Source organism: Genypterus blacodes, unplaced genomic scaffold (genome assembly GCF_046128005.1).
Source record: "Genypterus blacodes isolate CSIRO-AG114 ecotype Tasmania unplaced genomic scaffold, CSIRO-AGI_Gbla_v1 ptg000336l_1, whole genome shotgun sequence".
Lineage (NCBI taxonomy): Eukaryota > Metazoa > Chordata > Actinopteri > Ophidiiformes > Ophidiidae > Genypterus > Genypterus blacodes.
The window spans coordinates 14822-40768 of NW_027467121.1; the positions used below are offsets into that span (position 1 = coordinate 14822).

The window sequence follows — 25947 nt, forward strand, 5'->3', positions numbered from 1 at the left end:
TAATACCTGAGCCTTTTTTGGAGAGAAAAATCAATTTTACTGCCTTTTCTTAAATGCGGGAAACCATCCATGATCCATCCATTCTCCCTCGCTGCATTCTGAACCTCAGCTTCACCGCTACAATGTGTCCACAGGGAAAGGAGGGGGATGGAAGGTGGACTGAGCCGGTCAGGAGAGCTGCATGAACTCTCCTGATGAAGGCCTCATCACTTCAAACAGCTGGATTTAGATCTGAAAAGCACTGCAGGTACAAATGCTGCCAGAAGCTGCCGGCTATGAAACTGTGAGAATCGATGAAATCAATGCCAGACAGGGATGCCAAAGTGTGACAAAATACTGGGAATTGAATGCGACAGAAATCTATGCATACCAAGGCCTGGTTTAATACGGGAGAACGAGCGAGGGCTTTATTTGTCACGCTGCGCACAATAACCAAGCCTATTTTGTGGAAAACCTGCCAAACTGCTGAGCAGAAGGCTTCCTTCATGCATTGAAACGCGGCGTCCTTGGCAGGATGATTCTTTATCTTTCAGAATGCAATCAGATGAATTGTTATCGCTCCAATCAAATTACTTGGCGGCCCATAATTTGTGTTCTTTTATGAGTTCTCGGGCACAGAGGTCAGCATGGCCTCAAAGTTCCCCACACTGATTACTTTTCTGAGTTTGAAAGGTAAACACAGGCGGTATTGATGGAAGGTGTGCTCAGAACTCAGTTGAAAGATCAAATACGTGCACAGACCCAAGCTCCAGCTGCCTTAATGCATTGTGGGAGCACAGCAGGTCACCATGAAGTGGTTAGAGCCGTCAGCATGAAGAAATTACTTTATATTCATCCTGCAAGAACCTGGATAAAGTATAATCATAAGAAAAGAGCCAATCAGTGGTTTAATGTCTGCTATTAGCCCCTCTGCAACTTTAACTATCATTACAGACAAACACCGCCTCCTAGTGGCAATAAGAGGTCAGTGCACTTTGTTAGGTTCTAACGTTTAAGCCAAAGTAACATTTATGGAGTTTTAATTTCCATATATTGTATTGTTTTTTATCAGTGATATTAATGTTGCAACTCAAATTATGAAAACTTGCCAGAAAATATAACCAATCATAGTAAATATGCCAAAGAGGCTTAACAAGACAAGCGAGTACTTAAAGCTGAAGTTGTTTCTAGATGCAGAAATGGAGCAATAATGTGCAGAAAAAAGCAGAGAAACTCAACTGGAACCATTTGCAAGAAAAAATGTTTATTCCTTGTAAACCTCACAGAGCGAGAGCGCAGCCAAGGTCAGACCTGGGGAGGAACAGAGCTGTGACTGTGGGCATGGAAAACAAAACACTTTTCTCTACTTTCCACATCAGTTGACCAAACAACCGACGATACTGTCATCTTCACAACAGCAGCCAAAGACGCACACAGCCATCTGAGTGAAAACAAGCTTCTCCGTATACAGTAGGGTGAAAACCATCGGACTCAAAGCTGAACTCTCCTTGAGGGAAATAACAGTAATACCAGAAACAGGAGTGAGAAAGAAACTGATCTGAACACGCATTTGCCCAACAGCTGCAAATACTGTAACATTCACAAAACAATGTCAAATTCCTTGCCCCTTCCTTTTTTAAATAATGCAGTCTACTACAAACAGGTGAGCCCCATTCCCCACCTGGTCCACTTCAATCAGGTGACATTCCACGGGTGACACCAATGTGTGTGCATTACATTCTTGGAACATATGACTAAAGAAACAAGCGCTCCTTTCTTGGCACACCGACTGTGGTCATTAAATAAAAATAATCACTGTGAGCGGAACTCAGTTGAACAGTTTCTCATCCTTTGGCGTCTCCAAAGCTGTGTGTGTCTTGTTGACATTGCACCGTCCGTCTTTACAGTTTTCCCTTTCGAACCACACGCGTTTCCTACAGCGCAACTCTACTTTGGACCGACGAGATGGAGACCTGTGTGCAGTAGACCGTCCGATGAACACGTCAACATACTGAAGATATGTGGAAATAAAGCAGGATGAGGAGAAAAGACATGAGAGGGACAAAAGGACCACGTCTTGGATTTGGTGCCGTCACGTGTTTCTGTCCATCGGGGTCCGGGGGACAAAGTCGCCCTGCAAGTGCTGAGGAGGGATCAAGCTTCCCCACCAGTGAGAGGAACATTAATTTGGAATCAATCCGACCAAATCAGGATGTAAAGGTGACTCCGCCCCCCTCCACAGGGTCAAATCCTGAAGTTTGAGGCGGGCGGGGCCGTGCCTCCTAATCCAGCGTGCCTGTTCCATACCGACTCAAGGCACTGTGATCACGACGACTGGTGGACAACTGGACTACGCACAACGCTGAGAACGCTTACCGCTATGTACACACACACACACACACACACACACACACACACAGCTGCTGCTCACACTCTTGGATCCAACTCAAAAACTGGGACCGGACCAAACGGCTGATTTCAATCCCTGGAGAAAAACCAACGTTTGCATCTTAAAGAGTGAGAGAGGAGGAGAGAAGTCACACAATACTTTCTAGAGAGTTTGCAAAAACTCCCAAAACAACTTGACGGCAGAGAGAATTTGGTGTCCGATTAGGGAAAACAAGAATGAAATACCGGGTGAGGGTCTGTGCCGACTTTGTGTTACATTCCTGGGGTTAATACGTGTCACCGCTTTACTGTGGGAGAGACCAAAACAAAGTGTGATGCAAACCAACGTGAACTCAAAAACTGTGCGAGAGTGGAAGGAGAGAACTCGTGCTTTTCCAATCTTTGGGTGGGAGAAACAATCGTTTTAAAAGAAGCAGCCAGCGGGCGGAGGAAGTGTTTGGGTGGGAGAGGGACAGCGAGGACACCCTGGAGATGAGGACATGTGCCCCCATTCTGTGAGGTTTCACTAGACACTTAAGAAGAAAACAAAACAAAACCGGGACTTCCTAGTTGACACGTGATGTCTGTTTTAAGTTTTTTTGTCTTTTGTTTTAACTACAACAAATACAGTCACACAATACGACATCCTTCTGACCTGGAGAGAGGAGGAAACCAAGAACCCAAAGAGAAGAAAAAAGCCTCCCCGGCGGCGGGAAGAAAAGTGATGGATGGAGGGGGGTCGGGCGGTGGAGAGGTCAGGGGTCAGATGGGGGGGGTGGGAAGCGTTCACTTTTTGAGGGGCTGGTAGACGGAGGCGTTGGGGTCGAGGCCGGAGGGGTTGGTGTCCATGAACTTGGAGGAGTAGTGGGGGGCCACGGGGGCCATGCTGCTGGTGTCGGCTGTGTAGGAGATGCTGGGCATGACCGCCATCACCTCGGCTATCTTCTGCTTCAGGTCTTTGATCTCCTGGTCCTTCTGCAGGATCTGACCTGCAAACACACAAGACCTCCACCAGTCAGAAGAAGAAGAAGAAGAAGAAGAAGACTCGAGCAAATGGTAATTAAATAAAAGAACAATTATCTCTGTTCTGTCTCTGTGGGCCTCTGCTGATACAGTTACATATTTAACACGTGACTCAAACCTTCACATCTGATCTGACTTCCCTGGATCTCCTGAAGTTCTTAACGTGTTTCCTTGTGTGTATTCAGACTCAAGAGGTGTGTGAGTGTGTGAAGGAGCAGCTAACCTTGTGCGATCTCCAGCTGCCTCTTGGCGTCTCCCAGTGCAGAGAAGAGGTCCAGCTTGATCCTGGTCTCTGCGCTCAGGCTGTTCTCCAGGTGCTGAGTCTTATCCTGCATGGCTGACAGCGCCGACATCAGAACCTCTGTGTCTTTTTCGTTCTCTTTATATTTATGAAGCTCCTGAAAGAGGGAAGAGACGCAAAGGTCACGGTCAGGAAGTGTGTGTGCGTGTGCGTGTGTGTGTGTGTGTGTGTGTGTGTGTACCCCCTTACCTGCACCTTCAGTTCCAGCTCTCTGATCTGCTCCTCTTTCAGTTTGATGTCCATGCTGAGTTTCTTGCACTCTGTTTCTAACTCGGTGATGCGTCGCCTCAGCGTGTCTGTGCACTCCCCTCTGGACCGGACGAGACAAGAGACAACATTTGAATCCACCTCCACAACATCTCAGAAGAGAGGAAGTGAGCGTTGCGTGGCCGGTGTGAGCAGCAGCAGAGCGTCACTGACCTGGTGGCTGCTGCTAGTGCGACCGCTCTGGCTGCTGAGGCTTCCTCTAACTTCTTGCGCTTCTTTTCGTCTGCGAGCTGCTTCTCGGCGGCGGTGCGGGCCTCCTGCTCTGCTTTCAGCCTCTTCTCCAGCTGGCCCACCGCCTGTTTGTCTTTCTGCTTTGCCTGAACAGCGTTATGGAGCCTACAAACAAGGACACACACACATACACACACACCATGAAGCAGGACACTGGTGTAATATCTCTTTATTAAAAGATGAATAAATCCACATGAGTCATATGGATGTAAGATCTCAAACCCAGATGGAGTGTGTGTGTGAGGCAGCCAGCCTCTAACTCGGCCTGAGCCATGTGAACACATGAATGCATGACTGACTCACTGACACACATGTTCATGTTGATCCATCTGCTTCCCTGTGCCACACCAAAGCTGATCTGATCTGATCCTCCTGAAACCTGCCTCAGTCTGATGAAGATTAAATCCAGCGGCACTTGTGGCCCCTTTTCTTTGAGCATCCCATAATATCTGTGTGTGCGTGCGTCAGGTTGTAACATTTGCACAAAGACAGACACAAGAGGACACAACACACTGTATCCAACGTTCTGCCAGTGCAGCACCATGGAAATGCTGTGTGATTTGTCTTCAAGCTTCTCAGCCTTGACCGGACCGGTGTGTTCCTCGTCTCTCACATGCTCACACCCACACATCTCACACAACTCACCTTCAAATCCCTCACACAGCTCACACCACAACATTCCCCTACAAGCCCCGAGCTAGTGAAGATCCTGAGCCAGAGAGAGAGTGTGTGCGAGTGTGTGTGTGTGTGTGTGTGTGTGTGTGTGTGTGTGTGTGTGTGTGTGTGTGTGTGTGTGTGTGTGTGTGTGTGTGTGTGTGTGTGTTGTAGCAGTCATTACTCACTTGTTCTGCAGCAGCTCATTCTCCTGCCTCAGCTGGCCTAGCTCGGTGCGGATGGAGCGCTCGGCGCTGCCCAGAGAGCCGATCTGGCTGCGCAGGTCCTGCTCCACCTGCCGGCTCGCCTGCAGGTCGGCCTTCAGCTTCTTCACATCCTGCTCCAATCTGCCCAGAGTGGAGAAGTGAGAAGACACACACACCACTTAGACCGCGAAGCTGAACACACATCCCGCCAAAATGAGGGAACAGAAACACAACAGGCCAGGAGAACACAAGAAAGGGACAAATGGAACCTAACGCCCAATTTGACATTCTAAATATCAACTGCAAACTTGAGTGCTACAATAAAGCCTCTATTCAACACACACACACACACACACACACACACACACACACACACACACACACACACACACACACACACACACACACACACACACACACACACACACACACACACACACACACACACACACACACACACACACACACACACACACACACACACACACACACACACACACGATTAGAATGTAAGGTTACATCACAGCGGCTCCTGATGTCCGCCTGTGCTGCTGTGTGTCAATCATCTGGTAACTAAGGGAGGCAACAGCTGTTTGGAATGTTGACAACCATAACAAACCACCAACTGTCAGTGTGGCTCATTACCACTGACACCGTGTAATCACATTGCTCCATCCCAGGAGCTCTGTCCTCATCCATTACATACGCAGTGTGTGTGTGTGTGTGTGTGTGTGTGTGTGTGTGTGTGTGTGTGTGTGTGTGTGTGTGTGTGACCTACCTAACCAGCGCCTCTGGCTTGCCCAGCTGGTTGTTGGGGATACAGTTGTCTGTGGGATCCCTGTGGGAGCCCCCCGAAGACCCCTTCCCCACTGCCGGCTTGTGCTTCTTCTCATTCTTCCCCGAGGAAGAGGAGGATGAGGGTGCAGAGGAGGGCACGCTGCCGTTGGTGGCGCTGTGGCCACGGGGGGAGGAGTTGAGCACCGCAGAGTTGCTGCTGGCATTTTTGTAGTTTTTGGAGGAGGAAGAGGAGGAGGAAGAGCAGGAGGAATTGTTGTCCTCTTTGAGTAACAGGTTCTCTGTGCTGCCCAGCTCTGTGGTCAGTCTCTTGTTGTTCATATGGTTCTCCATGTACTCCATTTCCTGGAGTTTAGAGTCCACTGATGATGGCAGAATGCTGTTGCTGTTGCTGTTGTGCTGCTTTTTCGCCTCCCCGCCACCTTTCCCCTCTTTCCCTTTTTCTCTGTATTCGAGCTCTGGCAGTGGCGACGTCTTTTTACTGGCTGGAGCTCCGTTCTGTGACACCGGCGTCTCGGCCTCAGATATTCCTTTAGCTGCTGCTGCTGCTGTGTGCGAGAAGGAGGAGGAGAAAGGAGATAGATCAACTGCAAACATCTTCTCATGACTTCTTTCCTGTATCTGAAGGACGCTTTCTTCCAAGAATGTCTAGAAATGAAACTGTTTTGCAGGTTACGCCTCCTGTACTCCCCTCCTGTAAAGACTCTAAAGTGTCAGCCTGACTGTACGGTCTTCACACAGTGTGACCTACAGGTGGAGCGGTCACATGCATTGATCCTTACCTTCCTCTGCCTCTCTCTCCTGCCTCTGGAGCATCTGTTGTTCTGGAGGCAGAGCCTGCTGCAGAAGTTGCATGTAGAACTCGTTCTCCTTCTGCACCTCCTTCTGTTTCCGGAGACGCATCTTGTAGCTTACATAGCTCTTAAAGCCAAAGCCCAGTGTGACCACAGGGTAGCCGATGCTACAGACGGAGGGAGAGAGGGTTCAGGTCCACAGGGAGAACACAGAGCACAGAGCATTTCATCTGGTTACATCATCTAGGTATATATCTATATATATAACATATGTAAACACAAGTTTGGAGCAGTTTACATCATAGGTAAGCATGTATTTATGTGTGTGTGTGTGTGTGTGTGTGTGTGTGTATGTGTGTGCGTGTGTGCGTGTGTGCGTGTGTGCGTGTGTGCGTGTGAGGTAAACCACTCCCTCAGACACACAGAGGAGGATTCTGATGCTGATGAGTGTAATTCATTGCAGTGTGTGTTAATGTGCCTGTTTTAATCCAATATCTTGTGTGTTGCTGTCATTGATCTCATTATCTGGCGGCAGCCCAGACCTGCCTCTGGGTCCTACAGGACAATCTGGCAGAGTTTAGCAGCTGAGAGTGTCTTACCAGTGTGCAGCGAAGGGGCGACACAAGTCCACGTGGAAGTTCTTCAGGTCTTTGAATCTGATGGCCGCCTCGATGTACACAAAGAGAATCCACAGAGACACAGTGGGCAGACAGACACCTCGCTCTGAGGACAACAAGGGAGAGGACAGAGGTTTGAGCCATAAGAGCTACTTTGAGACCAATTAGGTCACACACCAATGATGTCATGGTCAATTATGTACCACAGTTTAGTGAACCCAGGTTGACCTCAGTGAAGATGTCATCATTAGTAAACACTCCTTGGTTTGTGATTGATTCATGGGTGAAAGGTCAAATGAACCAAACCTGGAGTCCTTCTTCCTTTCATTAAATGCGTTCTTGGTATCCAGGCACATTGTTTGGACAATAACAGGTGATAATCGGACTTTTCCTCAATCAATTTGCTTACAATCAGAATGCAGCCCTGACCTCAGTCATCTGATCAGACAGTGAGCCAAACATGACGCCGTCTGCAAGCATTTACACTATCAGCGTCAACCTGTGACCTCGTCATCTGAATAACAACAATGTGTGTCAACGCGAGGTGAACATGGGGCCACCGGCATTCTGGCTAATGTGAAGAAGACTTTCTGCAAGATGTCCAACAGAGAAACCTTTAGTAGACACCCAAGATCTGATTATAAAAGAAGCCAGATGATAAACAGGCCTTTGTGTTGAGCAGCTCCACATTTAACCTGAACATCTCACATGTAAGCATAACCACTGAACACACAGGCGAGTCAGGACAAAGCCTATTGTTTACTCTGCTAGAATAAAACCAGACGTGTTGACCAACAGACCATGAAGTGTTAAGAGCTATAAATACTCCAATGACATCATGGGGAGGTGAATGTCACACTGTATGGGTTTGGAGGCTCTGGGAGCTACTAGGGACCCCTGTGAACCCTGGGTTGGTGGGCTAGGGAGCCCTCTGAGCCCTGAGCCCACCACCCCGCCCCCGACAGGGGACAGAGATCTCAATCCGACATCTGGCCTTTGGTGGACACAGGGTGCTTCCACTAAATCAGACTGACACTTAATCTGGGGAGTGCTGCTCCATTACAGATGCCATAAGAAACACTGAGACGAGAGCCAGCTCTTTGTTAATAACAGAACACAATTGCACAACACTTTAACACCTGCTTGCGCCGTAGTGTACTGATAGTGGACTGAGAGCGTCTCCCTGCGTTTAAGAAAGAGTGTGTGACGGCTCCTACCTGTGTGCCAGACGTACTGCACCCACACGTAGGTACTGGCAGCGAAGAATAGCCATTGCACAGGGATGAAGAGGAGGCAAATGATGTCCGAAGTAAACGCCACACACACAAAGAATACTGAGAAGGCCTGTAGGGAAGAGCAGAGGCAACAGAAGTGTGTGAACAGGGACATAATACAAAGATCTGCACATACAAATATACATCTACAATGACAACACACAAAGCACTCAGCTTCAGCTGGTTAGCGGTGTTGATGGTAGTGATATCCTTTATTCATATAAACTGAAACCAATAAATGTTAATAAATTGCTACCTTCCATTTCTCTAATTCTGCATCAGACACAGAGGCTTTCAGCAGGAACAGGTGGTTGACCTTGGTAAAAAGGCCTTCAGGCAAAAACTAACAGTGATGAACCAACCGGTGGCTCTATATTTAGATTTCGCAAGGTAATGTCTTTAGTCGTGTCGATTACAACAGGTGGACAAATGACCTCCTGCAGGTCGTTCACACACACACACATGCACAGTAACACACCACCATACTCTACCTCCAGCTTTCTATTGCAGCTGTTTGACAGCCCGGCTTCATATGTGTGTCTAACTGGGTATTCTAGGATGCCAGCAGGTTACCGCTGGACTGTTTGGATCGCTAACAGGTCCTGGTGACACCACAGACACCGAACCATAGGAGCACATTTCAGATCAGATGATGCATTTACAGATCACATATAGGTTCCAGATCTTCACTGTAAAGCTGAGACTTTGTGAGGTGTGTGAATGTGAGATCAGAGTTACAGCACATGCCTGTAACGGCTTGTTTTTCATTCAAACCACAGAGAGGTTCACCTTTATAGAACAATAATAAGCACTCACCAGCCCCTGGTATCTGAAGGAGTCGTACACACTCCGGATGAAGAGCCAGAAAGGCCACAGGTACTCAAACCTGAACTCCAGCACAAAGTCCGCCAACAGCACCAGAGCCCACACCACCAGGAACTTCAGGTACAGGAAGGTACTGAAGGACACAGACACAGCAGACATGAGAACAACACAAACACTCCACAGCTGTCAGGAGAGCATTTCTTACTCCAGGACTTTGAAGTTAAAGCACATGCATGCTCACCATTTATATATGCAGCTTAGGCTATGAAAGGCAAATGTGCCTATGTGCATTAAAGGCAAATTTAAGAGAGAGTAGGAACATTAAGAATTAAAAATATTTTTCAAACATTGACAAAAGTGTATCTATACATTTCTCAGGGATGTGTGTGTAAGTTGAACAAAGCACTTTACTGATTCTCTCCTACTGTAACTCATCAATCTAAGTGAGCTAGATGGAGGTACACACTGTTATTGTTGAGACACACACAGAGGAACAGAGCAGAGCACTCTGTGTTTATAGGGATGATAGAGGGGAAACATGTTCAATCATTTAAGACTCGTTCACATCTGGGATAATGCCACGTGTGTGTGTGTGTGTCTGCGAGAGAGAGAGAGAGAGAATGTTTGTGTGTGTCAGGTATGAAGGACGACACAATGTCCACAGGTGAGACTGTCAGGTGTGGCTGTAAACCGAAGAAAACAGAAGCACTGGAGTCAGACTCTAAACTCTGTGTTGAGCGTAAAGACACTCGCTGACACTCACTGACTCGCACACTCGTTAAACAGTCATTAAGTTTGCGACGAGCGCATACAAAGCTCTCTACGTTAGCATTCCTTAGCTAAAAGGTAACAGGCTCATTTTGACAGGTCTACAGAATGACAGCTAATGTGGCGGAGCAGCAGAGAGTCAGAGTCCCTCGAGTCAAATTACTTTCAAAAGTCCACTCTAATGTATTTGTGACAGCGGCGGGAGGGACAGAGACTCGGGGACATGGACATGAACATAATGGGGCTGTCTCGGGGCCTAGCGCGGCTGCTAGCATGACAGCTAGCGTTACCTCCAAATGTAAAACAACAACACACAGCTAGCATACAAAGCTACCTATGGACTGCTAGGTTAACCAGCTAGCTAGCGGTGACAATTCATTGACATCAATGGGAACATGGCGGACTTTACATTTGTGTCGCTACCAGGCCGCTGGCACGTCACTTTAGTGCCCCCAGCATTGTCGTGAGCAGGACCCTCCGTGTCCGTGTACGTTACCTGCCGTAGATACCCTCGGTGATTCGGTTCCGTTTTAACGGCCGTCGGAGTTTGCTGCAGTCCGCATTGCGCCGCTTCATCCTCCTCCCCTTCGCTGTGGCCTTCGAGTACCCACTGTAATCTTATCCAGTTTTCTTGCGTATTCGGACAAAGATAATAAATGAAGTGCCTGTGGTTTATGTCGCTGTTATTATTTTCCCCCAGTGGAAACAAAGAAATAAATAAAGGACTCTATTCGGGAACCTCCTCCTTTTCTCTCAGCGCAGGCTCAATAAGACCAAACCGCGCTGTAATTTACGTGCGTCCATTTGTCAGACGGGTGCTATAGCCAATCACTTTAACCGCCGGGGCGTCCCGGTTTGACGGATGGGCAGGGGAACCATTGATGTCGCTCCGCGAATGGTCGCTTAGCTCCGACCAGCCAAAGACTATGGAGGAGAGGGAGGAGAAAACAACCACTCCGAGCGACGTCTCTCCCTTCAGCCAATCACTGCGTTTGTGGACAAATCGGGCATCGCTAATTGCCCAATCATCTGTGTGAGGGGGCGGGCTTTGAGGTTACGGTTTTTGCATAAAGGTTATTATGTGCAGGGAAAATATGCAGAGTTTAGGACAAAAATCCCTTTGTAGCGGATACAAAAACACATTTTCCAGCACGGCGGACTTACTTATATCCCAGCTTTGTGCCGGTGCTTTGACGGCCCCGAGGCCTTACAATCCATTTAGGTTTTGTTTACATGTTAATTGTGCGTGTGTGTGCAGGTGAAGCTGTTTATTAGCTGGTGAAGCACAGTGTGTTTATTCAGAATAAATCTGCAAATATTTATTTATTGTTGCCATCAGTCAACACCATCTCTCTCCACTCGTCTATATACAATATGGATTGATAGCAACCATCTAAACCCAGATACAGTAGAGCCAACATCCTTGTATACTTCCTTGATGATTAAATAAGTACTTTTAAATATGGCAAAGTAGGCTAATGATGTGTTTCGTTTTGTTTGTAATATGTATTTTGAATGTATTATCGTTTGTCTCCATAAACTTTGATACTGAATGAACTTAAACATGTGTCTTTAAGGACCAATGTTGGATGAACTCATCATCGTCATGCTGGACAGCTGTGTGGTTGCGCCCCTTTTCAAAGCGCCGGCCCGCGGCTCGTCAGTGCGCATAGAAGTTGAGCCATGGCCCCCCAGTACGCTCCGAGTCTGCGCTCCCGTGTGGCGCCCCTGCTGCTGCTCTTGCAGTCAGGCTTCATTGTCTTATTCGCATTTTTCACTGAGATCGATCACAATGGGAAGACAGACACAGCTGAGTTCAGGAACCTCTACTCGGGTGAGTGTTTGTGAGTGATGATTTGAGTTTGGGGGTTGTGGTGATGTTGGGCTTGTAAACGTCTCATGTTTACATCTGAATAGGTAATTAACAACTTTATGTATTTGTAGTCTTTGCAGCAAAATGTAAGGGGTTCTTCAAAAATGAAAATAAAACAACAGGTTATGGAGGAGTGTGTGTGTGGGGAGGGGCTGCCGTTATTCCTGCTGGGCATTGATAAGCTCTCATTGCAGCTACATGGGACAGATAATGCACTTTCAAACTGAAACAACCATCTAACCACTACCTACTTGTGTTGCAGTGTTCCAGGATGTGAACGTGGTGCTGATTGTAGGGTTTGGCTTCCTGGGTAGTTTTCTTGTCCGTCATGGTTTCAGTGGCTCTGGGTTCAACCTCCTTGTTGCAGCCATAACTACCCAGTGGGCCATCCTGCTCAATGGCTTTGAGTCCTATTGTAACATGGGAAAGATCAGAGTCAGTCTGATGAGGTAGATCAGCTGTGGAAGCGCAGAGAACATATAACATGTCACAACATCACATAAGATACTTCACAGCCTTATTGTTGGGTGATAATGGATACTTGTTGCATTGTGCCGTAGCTTGGTAGTTGCTGAGATGTGCGCAGCCTCTGCTCTTATCTCAATGGGGTTCGTGCTGGGGAAGCTCAACCCCTTCCAGCTGGTCCTCATGGCCCTGCTGGAGGTGTCGGGGTTTTGCCTGAACGAATGGCTCCTCCGGACTCTGCTCAAGTTAAGCATCTTTCAATCTTCCTTTACAGCGTATTTTCATTTTAAATGTGTTCAGAGCAGTGACTCCTTGTTTTGTCTGGGATTAGCTGGTAATGACATCTTCTCCTCTCCATAGACGGAGCCTCTGTACGGCATCAGGCTCCTTCACGTCTATGCTGCTTTCTTTGGACTCTCGCTGACGTGGATCCTGTATCGAAAAGGATCAGAGGAGCGATTGGAGAAAGAGAAATCTGACCAAAAAACAAGATTGTTCTCCATGTTGGGTGTGTATAGGTTATGATTAAAGAGGCCGTCCTCCAGCTTATTAGGGACATTACATTACATTACATTACATTACGAGCATTTGGCAGACGCTTTTATCCAAAGCGACTTACATTACATTACCACCCTTCGCAGAGGGGGGAGCAATTGAGGGTTCGGTGCCTTGCCCAGGGGCGCCTCGGCAGGGGCTTGAACTGGCAACCCTCCGGTTCCCAAACGGAAGCTCTACCCACTGAGCCACTGCCTCCCTAGGGACCAGTGAGTTCATTCACTCTCATGCTCTTTGTGAACGTGTCTCTGTTCAGGCACCGTGTTCCTCTGGATGTTTTGGCCCAGTTTTAACTCTGTCCAGTTCCTTCCGCGATGGAGGCTGGATGCAGTGTACAGCACCTACCTGGCCATGGCTGTCAGTGCTGTGACCGCCGCCGCCATATCTGTGCTCTCCAGCCCTAGAGGAAAATTCAACGTGGTACGATCAGATCTAACACATTAACAGCAAATGATGCTCTTCAACAGATGAATCCATTATGAGTGGGAGGGGCCGGTGTCTGGCATGATGATGAGTTTGGTGTATCAGAATGGCATTTTATCAGTCATTAAATTGCAATTGGAGCCATTTTTTCAGCTCTAAGTGTCCTCTAACATGAAAGTCACTGAAAATTCTCTTTCAATACAACATTTATACTTTCCTGTCTCCTCTCAGGGTCACATGCAGACTTGCATTCTTGCTGGTGGTATTTCTGTCGGGGTTTCCATGACAGCGGTTAGTCAGCCGTGGGAAGCCATGACGATCGGATTCACCGCCGCCGTCGTATCGACCCTTGGATTCCGTTATCTCAAGGTGTGGATCATCAAATGAAGTGATTTCCCCTTTGTTTGGGTCACATCTCCTAACATTTGTGTTTGCAGCCCCACATGCTGCTTGTGTTTCAGTGCCATGACACCTGTGCTGCTCTGAGCACTCACGGCCTGCCCGGGCTGCTTGGATGGCTCACACATCTCCTCCTGCAGTTTAGAGACTCTGATGACCTCACATTGTAAGGGATCCGCTCAAATGAATACCTACACATTCACATACTTACGTGTACCGTGTATCACTGTTTGTTCTTTTTGCAGGGCAGTCAGGTTTGCTGTGTTTCACATCTATGCTCTCCTCATCACATTATCTCTGAGTCTGTGCACTGGAGCCCTTACCGGTATGGATTTTTGTATAAACAATCCTGTTACTGCTGTAATCTGACTGTTTTAGTTTTCCATATCTAAGTGAAACTGCACTCTGTCACTGTCTTGGTTCAAAGGTCTCCTACTCAAGTGGAACATCTGCAGGCCACCGCCGGACAAGAAATGTTTCGATGATCAGGCTTTCTGGGAGGTAAATGTAAAACAACAATATGTTTGCTTGAAGAAATGTTGATCTATGCCTCAGATTATTAACCAAGTAACATTTCTTCATCTTTTTGCAGTTTCACCATCTTGCAGTGCGCAAATAAGAGGACAGAGACAAACAAAGCACTGCACACTTTCACACACCCTGAGTTGTAACCATTAGAAGTGGACACAAAAACATGATTGACTCATTTTGTACTTAGAATGTTTCTCTTTATTGCTGCCATGTCTGTCAAAATGTTGAGGACGTTCACAGGCAGACGGCTTCTGGATGCAGTCAAAAAACATCCGAGCACACAGATGACAGAATGTGAAACCTCGCAATAACAAAGGCTGAGGACCTGGCATCGTGTTATTACAGGAAAAATACAAACACCTCCACCCCATATGGTTACATTCACTAAATATGCCTAGAGTATTAGGAAATATTGCTCTTTTATGATATTTTGTACCCCAATAATTTATTACATTACATTACATTACGGTCATTTAGCAGACGCTTTTATCCAAAGTGACTTACAATAAGTGTGTTCAACAAAGGTAGATAAAAGAACTTCAGGTCACAAGAAATTTCAGGTCACAAGAAATTTATGTTGCTTCCAGTCCAGAGAGAGTTCAGATTACAGGAGGGGAGAGAAGTTAGTCTAGCCAAAGGAACCACAGGGGGGGGGGGGGATTCAGAAGTCAGGCTCCCAGAATACACAGATCCGAGTCATGAACCACTGTAACAACACGGCGCCGCGGTGTGTATGTGTGTGTGTGTGTGTGTGTGTGTGTGTGTATATGTGTGAGTGCAAAGGGCCATGTACAGATGTGCCACGTCTGGAACAAAAACTCAATGAAACTTTGTGCTTAGTTAGGATCTAACTTTTGTACAGCAAATGTTATAAATTAAAACGTTAAGATTTGAAGCTACAAAAGTAAACCTGTGAAGTGAATAACCACCAAAGCAGAGACGGCCTCTTACAATATAGAGAGCAGAGAGTTTGACAGTGAGCGAGACGACACACACACACAGCAGTCCTCTACTGCCACAGGTCCTCGGTGCGGCCAAACTTGAAGACCAAACCCCTGAAGGAGGAAAGAGGACGGTGATGAGTGTGACAGAAGCTGCTGCTGCTGCTGATGTGTAACCATGGAGACAACAGAGGAAAATGAACTTACCCAAAGAAAATGAAAGCATTTTGGAAGAAAATGGCAATGCCGGGGTAAACAATACCTTCAGCTGCAGAAGATAGACAAGACACAAGTTAGCAATGTTTACAGTGAACACAATTCACTACACAACTGATGCCTGACTGGTGACCCGATGTCATGAGTGACTCACCGGTGGACTTGGCCACGAAGCCTCCGAACAGAATCCACATGGAGGCGATGAGGGACCCAAAGGACAGCATGAAGCCGATGAAGAGCCACACGCGAGCGCCTGCACACACAGATAAGAGAGGGAGGGCCGCTTAGACACACTTCAGACACGCTGCTGCCTGGGTCAAAAGCTGCAGTCAGGCCACCACAACAAGAGGTGAGACAGGTTCACTGTGCTCATACACACCCGTCTGTCCCATGCACCCGTCGCTGTAGCTGTCTCCTCTCACTTGGCCATTTGATACAGCATTTATCCTGGAGGTCAAACAACACAAAGCATTTATTACAAACATAACAGAAGCTACTTAGTAAACTACTTTAATATGCATGTTTACACTTTGTGAGTCAGTGAGGCTCTGCTGCACAGGACTGTACAGTAATATGCAGACAGATGGGTTTGTATTAAGCTGTCTAAAATAATGATGTCATCCTGTAAACACTAGCAACACTTATGTCATTTGAGTCTCCATGGTTACATTGACATTTCTATGCATCTTCCCTGGCTGTGCTGGGTCGCCGTCTCTCTATACGTCCCTTTGTCTCCACTCACATGTACCTCACACACCCTGTTCATTTTTCAACAAGACTTAGACCAAACTTTCTGACTCAAATCGAGCCGGCCATGTTGTTAGAGGTGTACAAAAACAAAAAAGGTCTAAACTTCAAAATGTAATGGACCTTAAACTCCTAAGTGTACTTACATGAGGAACGCCACCGTCGCTATGACGCCACAAGTGTGATAGGCGTGCTTAAACTGTGCTTCCTCAGGATATTTCACCGCTGCATCGATGATGATCCACCAACCAGTGAAGAACTGCAACAACAACAACACACACACAGTGATCAGAGATGCATTCAGGGACATCTGAAGGTCCATGCCTGAGATCTTTTAGGGATGTTGCATAATTTGAGTCCAAGATTGATATGGAGCAATTATGCATTCATGTCCTTTCAGTTACACTTTGAAATGTCACTATGTCACATATCACTCCCATTTTAATTAGTCTGCACTTCCTGTACACTAGAAGAGCCTGCCCTCTTTAGACTCGGTTGTTGTGTTATCATATACTTTATGAGAGGCGCCATAAACACATAAACATTACGTAACTATGTAAACAAAGCCCAGATTGGCAGCAGGACTAAGTGATGGACCTACCAGGACTCCAGCAGCTATGGAGGCGATGGTGTTCCGTCTCTCTCCCCAGTCCACATTACACTCACAGTCTCCGCACCGGATCCCATCGAGAAACCCCGACATGACTGACAAGCACAGGGAGAGAGCGTGAGGAAGAGGAAGGCGATGACACGGGACAGGCTAAAGTTCACATTGAAAACGAAACTAATCCGTGTCCACAAAGAACTCAAACATTAGTAGCGCCCATGTCAACTTAGATCTTGGTGCGCATGCGCAGTAGAGTGAGGAAGATGCTGCGTTTCCAGGCTCGTACACCAACGATTATATACATTCATCTTAAAAACACATTTCCCTCAATTTATTCAACAACAACGCGGTCTATTTACCCACTTCACATGAGTAAAAACACGCAGTGGATAAATTCGCGTCGCTGTCTTCGGTTCTTTTGTTCATCGCTTTGGCACTAGCTAACATTTCCTTGAAGGTTTTTTTTTTTTTTTACTGCGAAGTCGCCATAAATCCTACCGAAGCTAAACACCGACACCGGCGCTATCAAGCGAAGACGCGCAGTTCAGACGCGTTCATTTGTCGTAATGTCATTTTCAAAGCGTGTTTTACCTTTAAGTATCGTTTTTGATGTGGACCCCCTGGATAAATCCGACTTCCTAAAGTGCTCAGTCACGCACATGCGCAGTAGATCCACACCCATTTGATGAGCGCATCAGAGGCCGGTGCGTTCAGGTGCTGTAGGATAAAATCCGTCAGTGACCAAGCTACTTCACGGGCAAATCAACATATTTAGGTCAGTCGATATTGATCACGTAAAGTCAAAGTTTTGTATGATTACGCTCTGAAATGTGATGTCGATCGATAAATAATTCACACAAGTAGATACATAGACAGAGGTAAATTAAAACAGACAGATGCAACACTGAAGTTGTCTATACAAGAGAAACAAGTATTATTGTTATTATGATTATTATCATCATCATTATTATTATTATAGACAAGTACTATGATTACAGTGCGTGTGTGTACGTCAATACAAGGTGAACCATTCCCTCAAACACCTCCAAACCTGCCAGAAACATGTTTAAGTGTCTGGCATTCGCATCAGTTACATTGCGGTTCATTTACATTTTATGTTGAATTTGCATTACCAAATTCATTTAGTGGGAGACATGAATGGAACCTTCCTTAGCACCCCCATAGTGACATCACGAATGGAACCTTCCTTAACCTCAACAAAACCACATTATTAATGATGTCACAGTTGTCCATCACATCATTATATTCATAAAAGTTGAGAACACACTCGACCTTTGGCTAAGATCAAGTATAGTAGTGTAAAACATCTGTGTGATTTTGTGCATTTATCTACTGTATTGAGTTTTATTTACATCTTAGTGTGATCTTTTGTACAAGAGAATACATTTTTCCATCTGGTTGATCACCTATAGGCTTTGTTGAGGCTATTCGCTATGGCAGCTTTGCAGCATGACCCATCATGTGCGAGTCACATGAGGCCTTGATGCCTGCTGGCAACATTTGTTGTTGAAACACTGCAAATCTTCAAACTCTCTGTAGTATACTAAAACAAAGGAATACACAAACACTCAGCATCAGTAAGGATTGAATTTTATTGCATCTATTAGTTTATCACATAGAACAGAATATCATCAAAAGAAGTATTTGACTAAACGATGTCTAGTTAGTGGTCCTCTGAACAAAAGATTGTTTGGTTTCACAGTTAAAAGAATCACAGCGAGTACATTTGAATGTGCCAACACTCGTGGAAATGAGTTCACTTTTCAGTCATGTGAGCAAGACGAATATTGGGTCACTTAAAAGACCCCGAGTAGCTGCAGAGCCACAGATATGGAAAGAATGATGACTCCAAGGTATCCTATGTACCCATAGGCCCCCTGCATCCTCTTAGCTGGATCTGAAATAAAACATAAAAGAGGATTGGGACAAATTTCACCAAACACACAGGGAAAGCGTCTGCCAAATGCTCGTAATGTAATGTAATGTAATGTAATGTATAAGTGACTAAACCATGTATACTAGATTCACTCACAATGGGTCTGATCTTCAATGTTCTTCTGCCTGATACGAGGCTTTTACTTGTCACTATTTGGCAATTAATTATTGTTTAATGTCTATAAAACACAAAGCTTTGCTCATGTATTATTGATTTTAAATGAAGGATTCACAAAAGTGGGTGAGGATCAAAGGAAAACTTTAGATAATCCCTGTGCTTTAACTGCTATGATAAGGGAGCCGTGATACAAAGTTAGAGAAAGGAAACATCAGAGGACAAACAAGACCCAATAGCAATAATCATAAATTTTCTCTGATAACATTGATAAAGTTTCTACACTATTACTATCTTGTAGAAATTGCATGTGATAGTGTGATACACATGTCTGTACTGTAGAGTTCTAACAAGGATTTCTGTTACCTTTAATGTGATTAAAATCTATTAAACACGCAACAACAATAGGCAACAACATGTGACCCTGATCCTCCTGGGCGTCTTACCTCCTGTGTAGTAGCCCCACGCGTAGGAGAACCTGCTGGTCACCCAGATGGCCCCCAGCACAGACGCTGTTAACTGGGTTTAGAGATTAAAGATTCAAGAAACAGGGCAAAGGCAAATCCAGATACAGACTGATAAACAAAGAAATGCTGGATCATGGTGACATTGCGATCTGGGTTTGGCTCTTTCTGCTATCTGGAGAATTTGTGCCAGAGATCACTAGGATCACTTGCCCCTCCCACACGTTGCATTGTAACTGTGCAAAGCGTCAAGGTTTGAACCTTGACACACCACTTCTATGCCCAAAGACTGTGGCAAAATCATCATAATGTGCCATGGAATATGAGGCCAGGAGAAACTTTACAGCCATTTGTACAAGTACACAGTGCAGGTACACTGGAACTCTGTCCCTCGGGCAGTAAAAAAAGGCATCAATCAAAACATTTACGCCAATTTGCAAATATGGAAATAAAAGTGTGTGAATGAAAGTGTGTAACGCTGATACTTACTGGAAAGACCAGAGCTGTGATGGTCTGGAACACGAGCCACTGAGGATAAACCTCCAGGGTGTTCTGATGAGCTCTCTGGATACAGTTGAACACCTGGTCCTTGTCACTGTACATGGTGGGATACTGCAGAGCAAAGATGACACAAGTTAATACAAAGGGGCTTCCATAAACACTAAGCGTCTGAAGACATCTTGACAATGAACTTTGCAACAAACTTTAAGCACCTGCACGTTGAACTTCTTCCTGGCAGCTCCAACCTTGACTCCGAGAACAGTCAGCATGATCCAGCTGTAGAGGTAAGTGAGGATGACATAGCCGAAGCTGGGCGGCAAAGTGGTAAGGAGATCCATCGCGGCTCGACGTGATCAGAACACGGAGGAGTGAAGGCGACGCGAGGGTTTTATGGAAACAGGAAGGGACAACGTAAAAAACCGAGCAGAGATTATCTTAAATATCGCGAGATTTTGCCTGGCGTTGTTACGTAATATGACCCCGTTCAACCAACGCGCATACGCTACCTGAACAACACAATGTACTTGTACTGTAAATCCGTTTGATCACTAACGTTTGAGAGCTAACACTTAAGATGTGTTTATTTTTTTTGCGCAGATAAAAAATAAAACGTATTACACGAGATTAAAAACATACAATTTGAACATATAAATGCACCTCACCAAAACACGAGGTCAAACACTAAGACAACGTAACAATCTTAAGTGTTTTCTGAAAGATACTATTCAGCTAAATGACCAAGTATGCAGTGTAATTGTTCACCGAAAATATGTATCAATATATTTATTTTAAAAAGGCGGAAAACGTAATGACACAATAAAGATAATTAAGGCAGTTTCGTGAGCATAATTTGAATATCTCATGTTATATGTGTCAATCTCTAAATAAGCTCAAATCCCGAACGTTGTGATGAGGTTGTGTATGTGAGACGTTTTTTATGTGGTCATCGACTTTAAAAACACACCATCTTGCGTGAACGCCGCGCAACGCTATAGATCGTGAACACTCCCCCATGTTGACGAGCGGCGTTATTTTTTCCCCACCCGAGATTCGACGAGAGGGATGTGATTGGTCGCGCGATATCAACTATCAAAAGTACCTGTTTCTCTGTTACACACGAATATACCTTAATTTTATAAATGAAATCAACACGACCCTTTCCTTAATGTCTTTATCATAAATATGTATGATTACGATTCGTAAGTTTCGTTCACTTCCGCAAAGGCTCCTCCTCCTCCTTCCGTATTGGGTACAGATCTGCGGACGCCCACCGTGTAGTCGAATCACGGGTGGGAAGGAAAGTAACGCTAACCGGAGTGGAATTTTCCAGACTACATATGATAGCATAGCTCCGCCCAGCTTCACTCGACGACAAAGAGACCAACCGCAGCTACGTGTACATACTGTACTTTACTTCGTTGTATCCGTATTGTTTGTAGTTATATTCGACTATTCACTATATCCGAGTATTCTTTCGACGGCGATTCCTCTGAATTTAATCAAGCAAACGACAATTCCAAGCTTCTTTGTGTTTTCTATCTGGTAAGTTGATGTTCTTTTGTTAGCTCTCTAGCACGCGCCCTACCAAGCCGCCCGGGAGGTTGGGGCGGTTGTTCGGTGTTTTGTTGTTCTAAATATTAACATTTTCGAATATATTTAAATGTTTATCTTCGTGGTGGCCGTCTGAGTTCTGTGTGGGATCGAAAAACAATTTCGATACGGAATCTTTTATCTTCAAAGGGTAACGGATGCTAGCTTTAGCTTTAGCTGTTTGTCCCGCGTTACCCCGGAATTTTCCAGTATGAGCCAGTTAGTAGTTGCAGTTCCGCTCTGTGGCCTGCGGGGCAGTGTCGAAACACCAACTGTTACACAACTTTAATCTTGTTATGCTGCGTTTAGGCGCTCACGGGGATTTGTATTTATCTCACGCCACAATAGCCTTCTAATAGTATTTTTTGTCTCATTTCAGTCCTTGGTGATATTCCAAATGGCCAAGGGACAAGATTCACCCTCTGAAATGGCTCACGCACGCAAGAGTGAAGGCCTCAGCGTGATCTTTGATCAGGTCACACCGCCTAGCGCCTCCCCCTCACGTTCCAGATCCAGGAGCAGCGGGGGCAGCAGCCGTTCCTCTGGCCGCAACGCACGAGAAGCCACCAGGAAACGTTACCGGTCTTCTTCTACTTCCTCAAAGGGCAGCAGGTCTCGCTCTAATTCCCGATCACGCTCTCGCCCTCGTTGCCACCGACGCTCCTCCCGCTGCCGTTGTGCAAGCCATAACAAATATGGCCGCGTGCGACGCCACTGCTCCCCACCACGTCGCTACAGGGCCCACTCGAGGTCATTCAGCCCCTCACCCACAGACAAGTCATCACGTCACAGAAGAGACGGGTCCAGCTCCAGGTCTGGCAGTGGGAGGAAGCACAGGACAGGTACAAGCCAACGGCAACACAAGATCTCCAGATCTTCATCTAGAGCCGTGAGGAGCCGATCGAGATCTTCAGGACGCTCTGCTGCCAGCCTGACTGCAGATGGTAAGATTGATTCAATCACAGTTTTAATTAGTCACTGTGTACTTCTGACTCTGAGCTTTGACTGATAACAACCTACCACCAAACCTGTTTCAGATAAGAGAGAGCCCATCAAAGCCACCAAGGACCAGGAAGTGGAGGAGCTGCAGGTTCCAAAAATTGTGAAGCAGGTTCCAGAAATTGTGAAGCCAATGCTGGATGAGCAGCCAGCTGAGACCAAAGAGGCCACACCAGAACATGGGTGGGCAAGGGTGAGACCAGATCCTGTCCCTCAGGAGACTCAATCACAGGTGGGTCTCTCTCCATCCAAGAGGTCAGCGTGTCTGCATTGAACACATGACATAGCAAAGGTTAGATCTGATCAATGACTTATTCCAGGCCTGGAAAGAAGGTAATTTCTCTAACATAAACACATTTTGAAGCACCAGCTCAGTACTGCTGATGTTCATGGACAGCATATAATTAAAATAAATCCCCATATCTGCTCAGCTGTGTAGTGCAGGCACATTACTGTGTGTGTTGGAAAGCTGGAGGTCTGTGTTGTGTTGAATTTCCTGTCTTGTGTTGCCTTTGGACCCCTGAGGGAAAAAGCATACTCTCTGTATTTATTCCTGTCTTCATAGATCACATGACAGTGGTCTCCTTCACTCATCGGCACCCTGGATTAGAGGGCAGTCATGTGACTTTGGTGACGTCATGTGTTTGCGTGAAAGGTTAACAGATAAACTCCTAATGTTCAACTAGTTTGCCCACAAGAGCTTTACACTTCTGACTTAACATCCCACATGCTAACTTCACACATAAAAATGTCTTAATCTATTCTCATATTACACTGATTCTATACTGAAGCATTACAATTTTGACATGACCTTGAAGTGAAAATGTGTGAATGCTTGCAGTTTGAAATGGGTCGTTGTTATTTAGCAGAGTCTCCCCCCTTGCTGAAGGAGCGCAGGTGTGCGGACTGCGTTATAGTGACTGTATTCCTGTCAAGAGAGGTAGAAAACAGATGAAGAACCTCCTCTCCACATGCCAAAGATAAGTTGGTAATCGAGGCGTGTGCTGAATGGGGCTGGGAAACCTGCGTCACCGTCAATCTGCCGCTCTAGACAGAGAAGAAAACCTTTCTTATTGAATACTTTGGTTCCAGTTTATCATTCTCTGCTCAGATGTGTCCTTGCAGCATTCTATTAATGATCAATCCTAAGCCTTTGGGCAGCAATGTGAAGGGAGGGGGGTGTGCATGAGAGCTGCAGTTTGTTCAAGCTAACTCATAAATGTAATCTTAAACTATACAACTTAAAATATATTAGTATAAACTTTGCAAACTGTCAACGGCAATCTTTCCTCAGTTTTGTACTAGTGTGTAACTGGGTCTGCTTTTGTTGTTTTTCTCTGAAACAGAGCAGTGAGGAGGACCTTGAGGAGGATGAACTCAGTCCAAAGATGTCCCCCAAAAGGAGGCTCATCTCCTTCAGTATTCATGTAAGTAGACATTGGTCTGCTCCTTCAAAGGCAATATCACTTACATTGAGAATCAGACAGTGAAAGCCATAAACATGTTACATAAACCCAAACATTTACATTAACCAATTATTGTCTCCCTCTTGCCTTTCAGAATTCAGTGGCAAAGCCGACAGCGTCTGCACTCTCGGGTGCAAAGGTAACTCCGAGAGTGGACAGCTACGAGAGCAGGAAGCCCTACGGCCACTGGGTCCCGGTCAAAAAACGCAAAACCTCCCAGTCACGCAAACACTCACATGCCATGTTGCACTAGTGCAGCAGAGTCCACAGACGCTGTAAATACTGTAAATATCTTGTACATTTTCTTTCAGATGTTAAATGGGAGGAAGTGAAGAATTCGCTCAGGTGGGATACTTTTTCCCTTCAGTGTGCACCGTGCTGTTTACAAACCCAATAAAGAAATCTATTTGAAGTCTGTGTCCATGTTTATTTTTTCAGTAATAGCCTGTAATTTGTCAAAGGATTTAGAAAAGTCTTGATTGACCTGTTAGACGATTCTTCAAATGAAAACCAAACTTATTTGAATTCAAGTCAGAACGCATAGCTAGTATAATGGTACATCTTAAGTGATACTTGGGCCTCATTACAACCTTATTGTGGGTACAACCACTTACTCAAGGAGATCTTTAAAGCTAAATCACACAGGAGCAGGAACGCTGCAATCCTTGTAGCGGCCACACGGTGTCAGCATCACCACACGTCTGCCCAAGCTGAATTCAGATCATTTCTGTGGTTAAGGAAGAGGATGAGTAAGTGTCTAAGAAGGCACAATAAGCAATAAAGAAGTCAAACTACAGACTGCTGCAGTGAGTCAGGCGCTGCTGAGGTGTTAGTCACTCTGACCAACTGTTGTGCAACAGGGTTTGTTGTGTTTGGCGTTTCCAAGTGATCAGCCTCACACACACGCTCAGCAGGTGTAAACCACTTTACGGAACTCGACAATCAACCCCATTAATCCCTGTAGGCCTTAAACTCGTTCCACCTCCAGTCACCTGATACATCCTGCTGTGGTGTCTCTGATGCCGCAAGTCTGCGTTTAGTCTGACAGCTTCTTGGCACTTGGATTAAAATCCAGGATATCTATAGGGTTCATTACATATCTGTCAAACTTTGATCACATCGAGATATTTAGACAAAAGGGATCAAATCACAGCAGCCAGACTGTCTCCTACTGTAAATTTCACTTAATTTAGTCAGTTTATACAGACTGAACTGTCTCAGCAGCATTAAAGCAGCAGACCTGTCTGTCCCATCAAAGGCTGCTCAATGTCCCGCTTATTCTCAGTTGATTATTTTAACTTTATAGCCACCCTTTTGTCGTTACAGATGTAGAGCAGCATCCACTTCCATCTTTAATTATGTGAACTTGGTCTTGAATTTTCATTTATAAGCACGCACCTCTGTGGCGTTTCTCCCCATCGAGTCGTTTCCTGGTGATTCACATGTTCGAGTCCCGCCGCTGTGCTGCAACAACTGAACAAAGAGCAGCTCACTCACGCGGCAGCTTGCTTGGACAGAATCACAAATGTCATCAAAATCAGAGACGTGATTGAATTTACGCCACGTTCTTCGCTCCAGTCAATCATACACACGCTGGTTTGCGGCACTGCACAGCCTAAAAGGTGACCACGTTCCCATGGTAACAGAATAAGAACAGATTAGAAAACATCCACGTCTTTTCCTAAGTTTCACGACTTTTCAGGGAATTCCCTGTTGAGGTTCACGCATGGAAACGTCTGCTTCATTCCAGAGACACAACCCTGCACAGCTGTCAGCTCCTGTCTGACCAGTAGAGGGCGCAATGCCACCGCGATCAGAGGCGGAACAGGAGCCGGCCTAGGAACGAGTCGGCAGTCTGGTCTGCAGTCACAAGGCTCATGTCGCCGCTCGGGGCCACTTGGTTTAGAGTGAGAGATGAGGATGATAATAACTAAACTGAATCAGTCGTTTGTTTCTTTATCTCTGCTTGCACCTTCG

The 25947-nt window shown here is 45.8% G+C and overlaps 5 protein-coding genes and 1 long non-coding RNA gene across 7 annotated transcripts; 2 read left to right on the forward strand and 4 right to left on the reverse strand.

The window, feature by feature from the left end:
* Positions 1-1222: 1222 nt before the first annotated feature.
* maco1b (macoilin 1b) lies at positions 1223-10941 on the reverse strand. 2 transcript variants are annotated; one of them, XM_076137768.1, is made up of 11 exons: positions 10619-10941; positions 9346-9487; positions 8473-8599; positions 7238-7361; positions 6627-6805; positions 5828-6389; positions 5032-5190; positions 4112-4294; positions 3881-4001; positions 3614-3788; positions 1223-3356 (listed from the first exon to the last, which is right to left on the reverse strand). In XM_076137768.1, exons 1-11 carry the CDS (start codon positions 10696-10698, stop codon positions 3154-3156), a joined length of 2055 nt encoding a protein of 684 aa, XP_075993883.1. In that variant the 5' UTR covers positions 10699-10941; the 3' UTR covers positions 1223-3153. The 2 variants fall into 2 exon arrangements, with proteins under 2 accessions (XP_075993883.1, XP_075993882.1); XM_076137767.1 differs by having other exon boundaries at positions 5828-6392.
* Positions 10942-11760: 819 nt separating this feature from the next.
* rhd (Rh blood group, D antigen) lies at positions 11761-14565 on the forward strand. The gene is made up of 10 exons (XM_076137770.1): positions 11761-11956; positions 12258-12444; positions 12556-12704; positions 12819-12968; positions 13272-13435; positions 13670-13807; positions 13876-14003; positions 14083-14162; positions 14265-14338; positions 14430-14565. Exons 1-10 carry the CDS (start codon positions 11806-11808, stop codon positions 14454-14456), a joined length of 1248 nt encoding a protein of 415 aa, XP_075993885.1. The 5' UTR covers positions 11761-11805; the 3' UTR covers positions 14457-14565.
* Positions 14566-15264: 699 nt separating this feature from the next.
* On the reverse strand, positions 15265-17565 carry tmem50a (transmembrane protein 50A). Its single transcript, XM_076137772.1, has 7 exons — positions 17471-17565; positions 16874-16977; positions 16419-16531; positions 15905-15972; positions 15680-15778; positions 15517-15577; positions 15265-15423 (listed from the first exon to the last, which is right to left on the reverse strand). Exons 1-7 carry the CDS (start codon positions 17559-17561, stop codon positions 15378-15380), a joined length of 582 nt encoding a protein of 193 aa, XP_075993887.1. The 5' UTR covers positions 17562-17565; the 3' UTR covers positions 15265-15377.
* Positions 17566-18473: 908 nt separating this feature from the next.
* mgst3b (microsomal glutathione S-transferase 3b) lies at positions 18474-20328 on the reverse strand. Its single transcript, XM_076137766.1, has 4 exons — positions 20128-20328; positions 19904-20026; positions 19397-19469; positions 18474-18797 (listed from the first exon to the last, which is right to left on the reverse strand). The coding sequence occupies exons 1-4, from the start codon at positions 20251-20253 to the stop codon at positions 18697-18699; spliced, it is 423 nt and encodes a 140-aa protein (XP_075993881.1). The 5' UTR covers positions 20254-20328; the 3' UTR covers positions 18474-18696.
* A 946-nt stretch (positions 20329-21274) lies between these two features.
* On the forward strand, positions 21275-24382 carry rsrp1 (arginine/serine-rich protein 1). The gene is made up of 5 exons (XM_076137764.1): positions 21275-21457; positions 21885-22449; positions 22543-22736; positions 23851-23931; positions 24065-24382. Exons 2-5 carry the CDS (start codon positions 21903-21905, stop codon positions 24221-24223), a joined length of 981 nt encoding a protein of 326 aa, XP_075993879.1. The 5' UTR covers positions 21275-21457; positions 21885-21902; the 3' UTR covers positions 24224-24382.
* On the reverse strand, positions 24224-25906 carry LOC142988569 (uncharacterized). Its single transcript, XR_012960613.1, has 2 exons — positions 25369-25906; positions 24224-24697 (listed from the first exon to the last, which is right to left on the reverse strand). It is a non-coding gene; the product is annotated as an uncharacterized LOC142988569 (long non-coding RNA).
* Between the last annotated feature and the right edge of the window lie 41 nt (positions 25907-25947).

Bases quoted from the DNA above. Each gene is read 5' to 3' on its own strand.
- maco1b (XM_076137767.1), bottom strand. From the start codon at position 10,698: ATGAAGCGGCGCAATGCGGACTGCAGCAAACTCCGACGGCCGTTAAAA. The intron at 9,488-10,618 runs GTAACGTACACG...TGTGTCCTTCAG, and splicing joins ACCGAGGGTATCTACGGCAG to TACCTTCCTGTACCTGAAGT. The intron at 4,295-5,031 runs GTGAGTAATGAC...CCTTGTTTGTAG, and splicing joins AATGAGCTGCTGCAGAACAA to GCTCCATAACGCTGTTCAGG.
- rhd (XM_076137770.1), top strand. From the start codon at position 11,806: ATGGCCCCCCAGTACGCTCCGAGTCTGCGCTCCCGTGTGGCGCCCCTG. The intron at 11,957-12,257 runs GTGAGTGTTTGT...CTTGTGTTGCAG, and splicing joins GTTCAGGAACCTCTACTCGG to TGTTCCAGGATGTGAACGTG. The intron at 12,969-13,271 runs GTGTGTATAGGT...GTCTCTGTTCAG, and splicing joins AAGATTGTTCTCCATGTTGG to GCACCGTGTTCCTCTGGATG.
- rsrp1 (XM_076137764.1), top strand. From the start codon at position 21,903: ATGGCCAAGGGACAAGATTCACCCTCTGAAATGGCTCACGCACGCAAG. The intron at 22,737-23,850 runs GTGGGTCTCTCT...TCTCTGAAACAG, and splicing joins CTCAGGAGACTCAATCACAG to AGCAGTGAGGAGGACCTTGA. The intron at 23,932-24,064 runs GTAAGTAGACAT...CTTGCCTTTCAG, and splicing joins TCATCTCCTTCAGTATTCAT to AATTCAGTGGCAAAGCCGAC.
- tmem50a (XM_076137772.1), bottom strand. From the start codon at position 17,561: ATGGGTGTGGATCTACTGCGCATGTGCGTGACTGAGCACTTTAGGAAG. The intron at 15,973-16,418 runs GTAAGTACACTT...TTTGACCTCCAG, and splicing joins GCGACGGTGGCGTTCCTCAT to GATAAATGCTGTATCAAATG. The intron at 15,578-15,679 runs GTGAGTCACTCA...TATCTTCTGCAG, and splicing joins CTTCGTGGCCAAGTCCACCG to CTGAAGGTATTGTTTACCCC.
- mgst3b (XM_076137766.1), bottom strand. From the start codon at position 20,253: ATGGATCTCCTTACCACTTTGCCGCCCAGCTTCGGCTATGTCATCCTC. The intron at 20,027-20,127 runs GTGCTTAAAGTT...TTTGCTCTGCAG, and splicing joins GGAAGAAGTTCAACGTGCAG to TATCCCACCATGTACAGTGA. The intron at 19,470-19,903 runs GTAAGTATCAGC...CTCTAAACCCAG, and splicing joins TCACAGCTCTGGTCTTTCCA to TTAACAGCGTCTGTGCTGGG.